The 14,074-nt window shown below is 43.4% G+C and overlaps 2 protein-coding genes and 1 long non-coding RNA gene across 11 annotated transcripts in view; 2 read left to right on the forward strand and 1 right to left on the reverse strand.

The window, feature by feature from the left end:
* Positions 1-3,219, reverse strand: part of LOC114158366 (galectin-3) — a 3,751-nt gene extending 532 nt beyond the window's left edge. Inside the window, exons 1-7 of one of the 8 annotated variants that reach the window (XM_028039771.1) lie at positions 2,985-3,219; positions 2,561-2,585; positions 2,282-2,328; positions 1,574-2,182; positions 1,391-1,479; positions 365-536; positions 21-106 (exon numbers count right to left, since the gene is read on the reverse strand). In XM_028039771.1, the coding sequence (XP_027895572.1) occupies positions 21-106; positions 365-536; positions 1,391-1,479; positions 1,574-2,182; positions 2,282-2,323 (998 nt within the window). In that variant the 5' untranslated portion in view covers positions 2,324-2,328; positions 2,561-2,585; positions 2,985-3,219. Of the gene's footprint in view, positions 1-20; positions 132-364; positions 537-1,390; positions 1,480-1,573; positions 2,183-2,281; positions 2,329-2,560; positions 2,586-2,984 lie in introns of those variants that run through there. The other 7 variants (XM_028039776.1, XM_028039769.1, XM_028039775.1 and 4 more) reach the window with 7 other exon arrangements.
* Positions 3,220-4,951: 1,732 nt separating this feature from the next.
* Positions 4,952-7,346, forward strand: LOC114158369 (uncharacterized). Of its 2 annotated transcripts, none has more exons than XR_003598402.1 (2): positions 4,952-5,081; positions 6,113-7,346. It is a non-coding gene; the product is annotated as an uncharacterized LOC114158369 (long non-coding RNA). The 2 variants fall into 2 exon arrangements; XR_003598403.1 differs by having other exon boundaries at positions 4,958-5,081; positions 5,928-7,346.
* Positions 7,347-7,611: 265 nt separating this feature from the next.
* Positions 7,612-14,074, forward strand: part of pak5 (p21 protein (Cdc42/Rac)-activated kinase 5) — a 70,992-nt gene continuing 64,529 nt past the window's right edge. The window contains exon 1 of the mRNA XM_028039766.1: positions 7,612-7,882. The gene's annotated coding sequence lies outside the window, so the exon portion shown is untranslated. The remainder of the gene's footprint in view (positions 7,883-14,074) is intronic.

The following is a 14,074-nucleotide window of genomic DNA, read 5'->3' on the forward strand; positions in this document are numbered from 1 at the left end:
TACAGGAGAGCCCCACTGACCTCCAGGAGCCTCCCTGCAGAAAAGCAGCACTCTTATCTAGGATCCGGCTGCACAAACGACCTTCCAACCTTTTCCAAACGTTAGCCTGACGTTAACCATAAAAACGTAACCTGGAGTGAGTTACAGGCTGTTCAGCATTGATAGCCTATTGCAACTTTAAAAGATAAACTCTTGCACATTCTGCTGGCAGTTAAGAGATCAGAAGTGTATCGTTGAGTTAGATTGCTATGTTTTGTTTTACGTAAGCAGCAACAGTTTGGTATAGCTTCACAAACAAACCCTTTTAGAGGAGTGAAAAAAAAGATCTATTGCCGCTTAAATCCCCTGACTTTAATTTTCTCACCTCAAACGGGCTCCCAGGAGCGAAAGGGAAGGGTCCCTTAAGGTCCCTCTCCTCCGGGCCCCAGCGATCCCCCAATTTGTGGTTCCGGACGACCACCTGCTTGCCCCCCTCGTTAAAGCGTGGGTTGATGTGAAAGGCAATGTCGTTGCCTCTCAGGAAGTTGACTGTGAACCTAAAGGGGGGGGAACCAGGCCGCTCATATTCATTCCCTACATTTACATTTAGACGTCGCACAAAAAATCATGCATGTCGTCTAATGTCATGTCAGCCACGCACCCTTTTTTGTTTTACGTTTGGGATTTAATGAAGTAGACCAACACGTACTAATCCAGAGGCGCAGATGAAAAGTGTATGCGATTCTGGTTCGGTTCCCTAAATAAAATCCAGTGGAATAAATGCCTTCAACATTATATAAATTGGTAGTGGAACTGTTGAAAGACAGGAGGATCGTTAAAGCCGTAAGAAGAAAGCCGTTTTTGAAAGAAAGCCACGAGAACCCTAGTTTACAGTTTGTCGTAACTCATGTAGGGGACGAAACAAATGTGCAGAGGAAGGTGCTCTGGTCACATGAGACTACTTTGGTAAAAAGTTGGGATTTCATACGATCCTCCTCTGAGAAATACGGTGGTGGCACCGTCATGTTGCAGGCATGCGGGATTTTTTTAACACTACCTTTCCTACGAATGGTGCCAAGTTTGGATTTTAAAGAGTGCAAATATAGATGTGGTTAAACGTGTGTGAAAAATGATTAACGTGATGAGATTTCGTTTAAAAATTGGTGGCACCAGATCGATTTTCAGCATATTTCTCTGGGCCAAACGAAGAAGCGGTCAGCCTGAAATAGCCATTAGATTTACATCTGTGGTCATCCATACAGGTTTAAGTTGAATGTACATTCTGTGTTTGGGTGGCTGTGTTGGTCCACCACATAAAATCCCAACAAAAATACATTGAAATGTGTTCGTAACATGATAAAATGAGCTGTGAACACTTCCACAAGGCACTAATTATCAGATAAAGGCTCACATTTTGGCATTGGGTTTGACATAACCCAGGATTGTCATCATCATTTTGTCATATACTCCTCGAGCCAGGTTTAAGTTGTACGGCACACTCTGCACGGTGAGAGAGAAGCATAGGAAAGCATCATGATAGCACAGCAATACAACTGCGGTGCAGATGTTCCCTGGATGCCTTGTATTCACTGACCATAGGTCCAGATGTAGGGGGAAGCCAGTGGGGCGGCATCATAGATGGATTCTGTCCGGGCCATCCTGACTGTCCCGGGTTATAAGGCCAGCCAGGGTGAGCAGGCCAGCCGGGTAAGCCCGGGTGGATGGTGGCGGCTGCCGGAGCTGGAGCAGGCACCTGGGTTTGAATCGGAGCCGGCTGCTGGGACGGCTGGTACTGCGTGGCAGGCCAACATGGCTGACAGGGCTGCTGGACTGCGGAAGTCGGAACCTGAACTGGCGCTGGGACCAACGTTGCAGTCGGTGCTGGTGGCGTTATAACTTGAGTCGGTGCGGGAACCGAAACCGGAGCCGGTTGGGGAGCGGGCCAGCAGGCGGTGTTTGGTTGGCCGGTCCAGCATGGGACGGGCTGGGTGGGCTGCCCGGGCCACGCGGGGAACCCGGCTCCGGACGGCGGCAGAGTGGGCCAGAGGCCGCCGGACTGCGGAGCAGAACCAGAGGGCGGGCAGCTGCCACACAGAGCGTCGGCATGCTGAGACGGAGGAGAGGGGGAAGACGGAGAGAGAGGAGGGTCAGGAGCCAGCAGGGAGATACGCGGAAGAGACAGAGTGGAGAAGATGGAGGAAACCTACTTGGAGATGCAAACATAAGCAAACAATTAAGCATTTATTCACAGGGGGAAATATGAAAAAAAAACAAGCAAAAAAATAAAACATGTCATTCTTACCAGTGTGGGGATCTGAGAGTTTGATGTACTACTTGCATCCATGCTGCCTGTCAGGATAAGACTGGGTTCAGTTTATTTATTTTAGCTTTTGTAAGCTCTCACAAAAAGAAAAAAATATATATATATATATTTTTTTTATTTTTTATTTGACTCGAAGAAGTCAGTGAAGTATATGGAAAAATAAATGTCAAATTTTTTTTTCTGGTTGTTACGTGATAACAAAAAAAAATCTCTGCCTCAATATTTTGTTATTTATGAAATAGAAATTGGTAATATTACCTGACCTAAACAGGAAGAGCTTTGTCTGTAGGAGGAAAAAAAGGCATGGTTATGTGTCTTTTGATGCATTGCATGTAAATATTTGGTTTCAACTGTGCTATATTTGTTAAGTTTGTCTCTTAAGTTTGGTATTTTTGCCATTCATATGCTTTGTTTTAGCAGTTTTTACTCTGCGTTTCATTTTCGCTCTCACTGTAATGATCTTAGTTGCTTAGATTTATGTCGCCGCTGCTTTCCATTAGTTGAACCTTTCTTCCCTGGCAGCATATCAAAATAAAAATACTTCTCTACATATACAGCTCATTTAAGACTGACACACTGATAAAATGTCCGTTTTGCTGGAGAATTTAAATACAACAGATTTAAAGTCATCTCCCAGACCTGTAGGAAATCTGCAACAGAACCAGGTCAGAGCGACGGTTACCTTCGTTTGGGTTTGGTCCTCAGGTCCAGACGGGAGCAGGCTGCAGGATCTGATGTGGTGCAGGGTGTTTGGCTGTGGCCAAAGAAAAGGCCTTTTATAGCCCCCGACTCTCACAGCAGCAGACTCCTCCTCACCCCATCATCCAACTGTCAGACTACAACAGCATGCTGTGAGTACAAGCACACCTTCCCTGTTATCCTGCACAAGTTTTACAGCCTAACAGTTGTCACATTGTACACAAGCGTAACATAAATGAAAGATGTACGCGCAGAAAGAAGAAGGGGAAAAAAAAGCAGGCAAGTAGAATCTGTGCAGCTTTTTATGCCCTGGTGTGAATCATATAAACGTGGCGAAATTGAACTGTTCTTCCAGAAAGTTTCTCTTTCTTTCACCAAACCAAGACTGAAAACAGAACAATGGATTGTTTTTTTCATGCTGACGGTGGTCCGTTTCTCCATTGAGCAGTCATGGGACTGTGAAACGCTCGAAGAGTAACGCAATTACCGAAGATAGACACACACACACACACACACACACTGATGGCTGAAAGGGTCACACACTACCTCCTGTTTCACCTCCACATTCATTTCATAGTTTCCCTTCTGGTAAAACTCCCACTTCTGCTTAAATACTCAATATTATCCCCCACTCCCACCCTCTCTCCGCCACGCAGCGCCGCTCTGCTCTTCATAAACGTGAGCGATTGCAGAGTCAAACTCGAGCAGGTAAATTTTTTTCCTGCGATTATCCAATAAGTCCCCGTGGCAACGGCATCATAACAACACACATGGATCCACACAGTTTAATGTGCTTCGCATCACCTCGTTATTAGATTACCTGTCATCTGAGCTGAAAAATGTCTGAAACTGCAAATGCTCGGAGAATGACGTAATCCAGCAGCCAGCGGGTCTTGCTGCTGGTTTTACGTGGTTTTTATTTTTTGTTTTTGCTTCAGCTGGCTTTACGTTATGTTTACCGCAACCATTTTCTGTCACTGATGGCCGTAATCTCTGAGTCTAAAAGCCTTCTGGCTTCTTGTCAACAACTGAAACTTAGTGCTGCGACAATGGCCGCTTGCTAAGCAATGAGAGTAATGCACTTTTACATTGATTTGCCTGTTGTGGCGAATGGAAATTTATAGTTCCCTGAACGAGTATTCATTAGTTCTGAAATTTTGTCACGTTGCAACAAGGAAATGTACTTGATTTTAGTGGGATTTTATGTGAAAGACCGACAGAGTGCTGCATAATTACAAGGTGGAAGTGAAGGATTTTTTTTTTGCAAAATGGTTCAAGGCAGGATAGTTAAATTGGAGGAAGAGGGTTGGGGCTAGCTCTGTTAGCTGATTTAGCATGAGATGTGAAAAACAGTCCTCAGGTGAGCGAATCATGGTGAAGATGTACCAAACCTTAAGCGGTCACTCCGCTAAAAAGTTGTTTCCAAAGTGTTTCCCTCAGTGACTCCAGATACAGACACCAAACCTTTCAGATTTTTAACCAATCAAAAAAAAACACAAATATTTGCTTCTCTCTGTGTCGATTTGCCTCAAGAAATTACAACTGACGTTCTCAAGACGTGTTGCAAAATGTGTCAAACGTTTTACACACTTTGCTGGCCAACATCGTCCAGAATGTTCCTTTCTTCTCATGCATATTGTCGGCAGCATGTGCCCTCCATAGAGCACCGAACCGACGACACCAACATCCTCGACCCATCTAAGAACTCAATTTGGCCTCAGCTGCACGACTAATTTGATGAATAGCTGAGCTGGACACACACACACACACACACACACACACACACACACAAAACAAATATAGCTCAGTTTCAACTTGAGAGCAAATTACCATGCTCCACTCCGGTGCATGTTTGCCATGTGGTCCTGACATGTGCCTGTCGGCGAGAGGCCGAGAGTAGTGATGTCACTCGCAGGAGATGTTCTTTTGTCGCTTCAGCCAATGGGAGGAAAAGGAGGGAACCGCGAGGCACGCTGCTGTGAGGCAGAAGACGGCTCTCTGGCAGGAGAAGGGCTCTCCAAAGTGACGACGGAGGCTTTAGCCTCCGATAAGCTCTGGGCCTCGTTCCAGAAAAAAACCCGTAAGCCCCAAACTCCTCCGCACCCTGACGCCCTCTATCCTATCTCCTCATCGCGTCTCTCTTCCTAAAACGCACAATAACTGAATGAGTGAAGTGCAGACAGGAAATCCCCGCTGTGACTGGCGTTTGTGATTTGTTGTCGTTTTTTTATTTATTTTTTTGCTTTTGTGCGCTCAAAGACTGACTGCAAGATGAAATCAGAGGGAGCGTGCGTGTAAGAGATAGTAAACGCGAGGGAGATACAAAATAGTGCCACAGTTGCCATGGGGACAGCGACGTGTGTTTCTGTCTTTCGTTCTTCTTGTTGTCGTCGTTGTAGAAACTTGCGTGTTTACGTGTGTTTGTGAGTGTGCGTGTGTGTTTCTGGAGGCAGATTACTATCACAAATTACAACACTGTTGTTCTCCACACATGAGCTTTTGTTGACGTTTCACCCACAACCACCAGCATAGTAAATTTGTTAAGAGCCATGCACCTCCGCAGTCCGCCACTAGATGGAGACAGTAAAATTTCCCCTGAGGGAGCTGAACACTCTTACTGTTGGCACAATGAAATGTTCTGTTTCTTCTGCACGGCTGACATCTACAAGGCAAACATTGACACGTATATATAATTCACCAAGATCACAATGAGTGAAAAAACGTGTTTTCACTTAATGCCACTTCCCAAACCATTCTAGCAGTTTTGCTACCACCTCTGTCTGTGGAAGCCGTTTCTCCTTTCATCGCCCTTCACAAAGCTTTAAAGGAACCTGGAGCTTTTGCTTTGTTTGATCTCAGTTCAGAGCTCTTCTGTGCCAGGCTTTTTGCTCCTTAAATCTTCTTTTGTTTTCTTTATTTTTCTTAGCTTGCAGCCACAAAACTACCATATGTTTTATTGGGATTGTATGGGAGGTGTGTTGGAGCACGTGTGAACATCAGCTTCCAGGTTTGGTCATTCGTCGTCAACTGGATTTAATTGTGGATTTAAATGCCGCTGTAGTATATAAATGCAGTTTGATCTTAATCATTCGATTGTTGCTCTGGTTGCAGGTTCTGGGATGCTGTTTGGGTTAAAGTGAACCTCCACGTCAAGTTCAAGTCCTCTGCAGTCTTCCGACAGGTTTTCTTCCAGGACCGTCCCATATTTTGATCCTTCCGTCAACTTTTGAGACGTTTCCGTTTCGCTGCTGAAGAAAGGTTTTCCACCACACAGCATTTTGCATGTACGTCAGAAAACAATAAGAGAAGAGAAAGGAAAATCACATCCAGCTTTTTTTTTTTTTTTTAAGTACAAATGAATGCCACACTTTTCAGATTAAGCAACAAGCAATACTTTCCATCCTTTTTGCTTTCTCTTATAACCAAGCTGTACTTTCGGTTGCTCGCATCTAACAATCCTAATAAATTACGCCGAGGCTGGTAGTTTCAGCGTGATTAAAACTGCTGCTGCAGCCAAAACCGATCCCTCTCTGAAACGCACAGTCTCCTCCCCAAATGTGAAAAATAGATGTGGGTGTCAAGAAAACCCATCATAAGTTGGGCTTCAGCTGTAAATAGTCCTGAGCCAGAGGGGTGTTCCCTTCGCTACCAGGGGTTCGCATTTCCCAGGAGATTTTTTTTTAGGCGGCTAAAAGAGGACGGAAGATGGTGTCCGTTTCCAAGTTGCATCAGTCCGTGGCGTTCGCACCAAAGGTTTAGGAGAGAAACTCGAATTTGAATTCGTCTACCGGTTAAGAGAACATGACAATAACTTTCAACGTCTACCAGCAACACAAAAAGATCCCAAAGTGTATTTCACCTGGAGCTCATTCCCATTCACTTGAAGGAGAGATCACACAAGATGCAATCCCACATTTCTGTGTGACCCCTGTGCTTTAGAAAACCATTCATACCAGTCATACAGTACAAACATAACTTAAACATGCACGGCCAGCACAAAGTGTCACTATCTTGAAGTGAAAGGAAAGTGGCAAATGCCGATCGGAACCATTTTTTTCCCCGTAGAAACCCGAAAAATGCAGGAGGCAGTTGTTTTTAGCATCAACACTCTCACGCCCCACTCAACTTCCAGTGGAAACAAACCACTTTTGATTTCGTTACAGCCAAGATCCACTGGTGGATTTGAGCATTTGTCTTCACTTGGCTTGGAGCTTTTTTAAAATCATTTCATTATTCTGGATTCGGTTCCTATCTCTGTGTTCATTAGTGCTGTTTAGGTCTTGCCATATTTGTTCATTCCTTTGTGTTTAGCTACTCATTTCTTGTGTTCTGTTTATTTTATTTATTTATTTTTTTTTAAATATTTTGCAGTGATTTTCATAAGGAAAAAAAAAACATCACCTCTTTCTTGCCAAATGGTGATTTTGGCAAAAAAAAAAAAAAAAGCCATTATTTTAGGATATTTTCTGTAAGTCCTGACCTATATACTTTCAAGGAATTAAAACAAAATAAACACTTGGGATATCCAATTCCTGTTTCTTTTCTTCTTTAAAAAAAAACAAAAAAACTTTCTTACTATAATAACCTTGTGCAACGTGAACCTTGTTGTTGTGCTGTATCCACGAGTGGAAAGTGTCCGTGGTGCTGCACAGTACAGGTGCTCCACATACCCAGCCAGCTCTCCGCCCTGCTCTGCGCTCATTCGCTCTCCCCAGCAGCCCGGATGTAGCGCACAGGACCGCACAGTCCTCCACTCCAAAGAGATAATAACATGGCGCTGGCAGACACATAACGGTGCTCATCCCTCTAATAGCATCCACAGGAACAGACCAAATACAAGCCGACGGGACATGTGAGCTCTTCGACCCCCAACACAAGCAGGTAGGTGCGCAGGACGTCGGAAAGACGCCGTTTTGACGATGCGTTTACGGTTAAATCAAAAAAAAAGAAAAAAAAAAAAAAGAACGTCTGCCTGCTTGCTGCTGCTGCTGCTAATATCTCCTTGCACAGGAGGGATTTAAAAGAAAGAAAAAAGAAGAAGCAGCTTTTGCTGAGGTGAAATTCTTGTGCGATGATGGTTTAGTTTTGTGTCTCCGGTTCTTGTTGCCGCGGGGTTTGGGTTAACCCTCCGCTCCACGCTGAAAACAGCAGTGTCATACATACAGGGCTGGTTTGCGTCGCTGCTTACGACGCGTCCGTGCAGAAATAAATCTGTCATTTTCTTTCTTTCTTTTTTTTTTTCTTTCTAGCGCATGTGTGTGATCATAGCGGCCAGGCGCTCCGTGCGTCGGCCGCTGTCCTTGGTGTTGAAACCGGTGGATAGCACACCTAAATGCACGGTGCAAACACTTCCCTCGACGCTCTCTTTTTAAAAAAAACAACCTCACTAATGCTCACACACCAAGAGGAATTGCTGTCAGTGCGAGTGGAGGTCGAAGGTAAAAAAAACAACAAACAAAAAAACCCCTATTGTTGTTCATGTGTATGTCTGTCCTTGCTGCTATATGCATTATTTTGAGCATAAGAGCATCTAATACCCTTATTCACTCTGCAGGTGGATATGACTGTGCAAGGCATTTGATTATTTTTTCTTTTCTTTTAGTGCTAAATCTCGCAGACAGCCTTGGTTTGACTGTGCTGTGGCTAATGCAGGCCAGGTAGGAGCAGGAACAGATGGCCTGTTTTTTCAACTTCAGCCCGGATAAGAATGTGTAGACGAAAATTAAAAGTGGTGGCTTGGCACTCTGAGCAGGGGTTCCTCTCTCTAAGCGCCTAATTGCCCTAATAGCAGCACTGATCATAGGGGAGACAATAACAGGCTGTCAGGAGCCCCTAAACACAGCGGAGAGATCACTGACAGTGATGTAAATATAAAGGAGGCTAACTCAGACCTCCAGTCAGGGGTCTTTCTAAGGTAAGGGTCTTTACCAGGAGATGACAGACCTGTGAATTATTGCAAAATTGCTGTTGTTAGGCATCCTTAAGCTCAAAAAGTTCAAGTGTTTTGTTTTTGTGGCTTTTCTGGGACCCAATTGTGGAACACATTAGCCAAATTCTCACACAAATTAGTCAACCAGAAATGGGAAATAACATTAATAATAGATAATGAGCTATTGCTCATTATCTTTGACTATATTGTGCTTGTTTTCTATTTTCTCAGTCAAAAATTGACCCACAAGACTGGAAAGTAACAGGGATACTGGCAAGAAAGCTTCTAATTTTGCTTCCAAAGGACATTATTGTGTTCACCGTGTGTTCTCTGCATTGTGTGTATTTTATTTTTGTTTTGTTAATGAGGGGGATTTTTTATTTTTAGCACCCCTCATTCACTAAATGGGTCAAAACTGAATCAACAAGTAATAGGAAGTTATTTTATTGCTTTATATATATATATATATATATATATATATATATATATATATATAAGCAAATCATATAAGATCATGTATAATTGGGGACAGGGTTTCCCCCAGTGCATTAAGCCTGGCAGGCTACCAGGCTTTTCTTGAGCCCCCACCAGGCTAAGCATTGCTTTTTTTTGTTTTTTAAGTCTATTGAAAATGTTTGCATTTTTCAAGACTTTACAGTTGGCATTCAGGTATTAATCTTCCAATCGTTTAATAACACATAATTATCAAGTGACATTTTAATATTTCCTGTCAACTTCGAACATTTTTTAACTCAAAAACATGACGGGCCGCTGGATGTATGATTGCCCTACCGCCCAACCACTGGGCTTAACAAATTTTCTGGGGGAAACCACGCAGCGGGGGCTCATGTTGCAAATCTGTTGAAGTTAAACTAGCTACCTTTATCGCATTGCCTACAGTGCATCGTTTCTGGTCAATGTTGCCGTCCTTAGACATGAATTGGAATCAACATGTCAAGGGCAAACTCACACTGCAGAAGTCAGGTTCTCCCATGATTCCCCATTAAACAACCTCACCCTCTGCCAGCCAAACCTCCCAATGTATGATGAACAGAAATGCTTTTTATTTCAACTTGTGATTAAAATGATCCATAGCAAAATTCCAGTAAGCAATCTGTTCTGTGTCAGCAGGATGTGTCCGGTTTACGTTAAGGTGATCCAGTGATGCGTGTCTGTTGACGGGATGCACCGCTGCTCTCCCTTCACACCTAGAAGAACAGAAAGTGGCACTAACCAGAAAAAGCCTGATCAGAGCGTCTTTAATTAAGGAAAGCATGTGATTAGATTTGAACAGTCAGTCAAATTTGTCCCACAAAAAAACCAAAAACAACCGTCGTCTCTGAAAGGATCCAACACTGGCAAATTTCAAGTATTTCCAGAGACTTAAAAAAAAAACAACCAATCATTGGATGAACATGGCGTGGACAAAATAATAATAAAAAAAGATGCTATATGTTATGCACGGTTTTGTGGAGGCGCCAACACACACACTCTCTGGTCTTTGCTCTGAGATGTCGACATTTGCCAACCGGTAGTTTGAGGTAGTCAGAGTTTTCCTGGGATTGAAGGCCGCCAATTTCTACACAACGTTGTTTTCAGATTTTTCCAAAGTTGTTCAACAGGATTCTGCAGAGATTGAACATCAGCATCCTGCGGTTAAAGGAAGATGAAGTTGCTCGGAGATAATATTGCTGTTGTACGTTTTGACACGGGCATCCATCATTTTCTCGCTGAGTTCTCTCTGACCCATTCCGTATGGATCACACATTGATACAAAACTACGCAGAAGCCTTCTTGTTCCCTCCAAATAGGCCGAATGGACGACAGAAAACTCGAGGAAGCAAAGTTGAACACTTCTAACGCCAGAAGCAAGAATCAAAGATGTTTGGAGGAGTGCAAGCAAATCTCACTATAGCATAGCTTTGGAAAACAGTAAATTGTATTTTCACGTTTTCTTTGGTTTACTGTGTCGCAGTAATCTAACGCAAGGAGCGTTTTTAATGTCTTTTCATCCAGAGGAACGAAGCATTGCTTCATTGACCTGGAAGAGTGCCAACAAACATGACTCGTTTATGTGCCATATAAAAACAACCCCAAAAAACAAGCAATGTCGAACTGATATGAATGGCTTCGGGACGAAACGCGTCGATTTGACTCTTTAAGTGCACGGTTTGCCGTCGCTCTCGCCCTGCTGACTCGCCACGGAGGGGCTTAAGGGCGCTCTTTGCATGTCCTTCAGGAAACGACTGGGTGCGTGTACTGTAAAAAAGAAAAAATAGAACAACAGCAACAACCTGAAGACGCTCAGGAGCTGAGTCAATGTGTTGGTCTGCGTTTGCCTGCTCGCATCTTCCCTGTTGTACCGCTCTGTAATGTATTCAGCCCCGAACGCTGAGCACAACAGCTTTACATAATGATCAAAGCTTGAGGGATGCCAGAGCATGGCTTCATCCTGCAGTTATAATAATAATAACCTTTGAAGTTATCACAATCCCACAACCTCATCCTCATCATACATCATACTCCTCTTCTCCTTTTGCAGCCGTCGTTCTTCCTCCCTCTCTTTCTCTCTCTCTCTCTATCCGTTTCTCGCGCGCACACCCACACATGCGTGCTCGCATGGACCCGCTCGACGGGCCTCTTGTGTTGAATGCTTCTGGATGTGGGGTGAGCACTTGAAAGAGGAAAGTGATAATGAACACATGACAAACTATTTTAGTCCCTATGGTTCGGCACTAGACTGCTCCGCCGGCGTCTGTGAGGACGCAGCCTCTGCTGTTTCCACAGATTTACAATTACATAAGAGTCCGAAGGAGTCGTACATTCAGTCATCTAACCAGGAGAAGATGAGCTAATGCTGTTTTCTTTTTTTTTTTCTGTGCAAGTACGGTGGTTTCCACTGACTGACAATTACGTTTTACTCTATGTATGCTTGCACAACTTTTACATGTAGAGTAGTACGTAGTTGCAAAGTAGAAGCAACGCTATACATGTTGTTTTTTGTGTTTTTTCCCCCCCCAATAAATACGGAGAAATGCAGAAACGTCACACTGAACACACCATACAGTGAGACTTGGCCTCGGCAGAGTCATGCTGTGGGTTCAGTGACAGGAAAGCTGGTCAGAGTTGATAAGAATATGGATGGAGATAGATAGATAGATAGATAAAGGTGAATCCTGGAAGAAAGTCCGTTGGAGGCAACTACCAAGAACATAAAGCAAGAGTTACACTGAATTGCTCAAATTGCCTAGTGAAAGTCCTAACCTAAATTCAACTTAGTGTCTCTGGCAAGACGTGGAAAGTTGCTGCTCACAGATCCAATCAGACTGAGCTTAAAATATTTTGCCAAGAAAAAAAAAAAAAGGGCAAAAATGTCTCCACATGTCACAACCGAGCAGAATCACAGCTGGGATTGAATCAGGGGATCCGAATGAAACTGAGTCACGCATATTTTTTTTTTTTGAAACATTTTGGGTTGTAAATAGTTTTATGAAATTAAATATTTTTCTTCAGCACTTGTGTCCTACTTTGCGCCGGCCTATCATAAACAATCATAACCAATCATGGGGGAAACGTTTTAAGTTGCGGCGCATCAACATGGACGTCCAAACATATGCAACAAGCGTTTCAGTGTTGTGTAGGAGAATGCTAAGGAGAGGATGGTTAAAAAAATAAGTAAGAAAAACAAGAGAGGCAGTCGAACATGAGCACTGATGGTTGGATAAGATAGCTCAGGAGGTTAAAGTGAAGCAAAGATGGATGAAGAGAGAGAAAACTAAAGCATTTTACTGGGTGTGTGTGCGTGGGCGTGTGTGTGTGTGAAGGATGATCAGGAAACGGAAAATGGGAAATAAGAGCATCAGAGGGCCAAAGAATAACAAAAAGAGAGCTGCCCACAGAGGGAGCAGCTGCCTGTTTCTCTTTGCGGAGGGACTCGCCGTGTCTCGCGTCAGGTGCTAACAAGTAGTCTGAGTGCCAAACTCTTCCTCGGATGTAAGTACTTTTGTCAAAGGTTATTGGATCCTGCTGTTTTTTCATGTCTTAAAAAAAAAGCATATGTTTTAAAGATGCATATATATATTTCAGTCTGTTACTATAGACAGAAGGCGTAGATATTACCATCGCATTTTACGTGGTTTTCAAAAAAAAAAAAAGCAGACACATTTCTCTTTGCTCATGTTGTGAGTTTTTACACTCGGTTTGAAACCTCCGTCTCGGTTCATTTTGCTGTTTTAACTGGAAGAGAAGTGATTGGCACTTTTCTGGAAGTGTGTGTGTGTGTCTGTGTGTGTGTGCCGGTCATAAGTTTAAAGCTTCAGAGGGTGCTGATGAAGAGGCCTAGTTAAGCTTGATTACCCGTTGATGCCTTGAGGCGGCTGAGTGCTGCATCTGCCTCTTCCGCTGCGAGGCCCACAACACTGGGCCTCACAGTTTTGTCATCCGCCCTCCAGGCTGAGGGAGCTGCTGCGTTTCAGTGGCTATTGTGTTTGGGAAATTTGTGTGCTTCATCTTTTTGTTTTTTTGTTTTAAAAAAAAAATAAATAAATTATTAACATTAGAGATGTTCCATTCAGGATTTTCTTGTCCCAGATACAGTCATTAAAAAATTAGGACAACCCTATTAAATATCCACTTCTTCATTTATTTCTGGGAAGGAAAATTAATTAATCGCAATCAGGATTAAAGGGACTAATGTCTCAGCCAGGTCTAGAGAAACTTATCCATGCGTTCATCTTCAGTCGTATTGATTACTGCAACAGCGTCTTCACAGGTCTGTCCAACAAATCAATCAAACAGCTGCAGCTGATCCAGAACGCTGCTGCTCGCGTTCTAACTAAAACCAGGAAGATAGATCACATAACACCAGTTTTAAAGTCCCTCCACTGGCTCCCTGTAGCTCAAAGAATAGACTTTAAAATACTGCTGTTAGTTTACAAATCACTGAATGGCTTAGCTCCACAATACATTAAAGATCTGCTGTTGTTGTATCAACCTTCCAGACCTCTCAGTTCTTCTGGTTCTGGTTCTGCTCTGCATCCCCAGAACCAGAACCAAACGAGGAGAAGCAGCTTTCAGCATCTATGCACCACAACTTTGGAACAAACTTCCAGAAAACTGTAAAACAGCTGAAACACTGAGTGCCT

The sequence above is a fragment of the Xiphophorus couchianus genome, chromosome 15, assembly GCF_001444195.1.
Source record: "Xiphophorus couchianus chromosome 15, X_couchianus-1.0, whole genome shotgun sequence".
In the NCBI taxonomy this organism is placed as follows: Eukaryota; Metazoa; Chordata; class Actinopteri; order Cyprinodontiformes; family Poeciliidae; genus Xiphophorus; species Xiphophorus couchianus.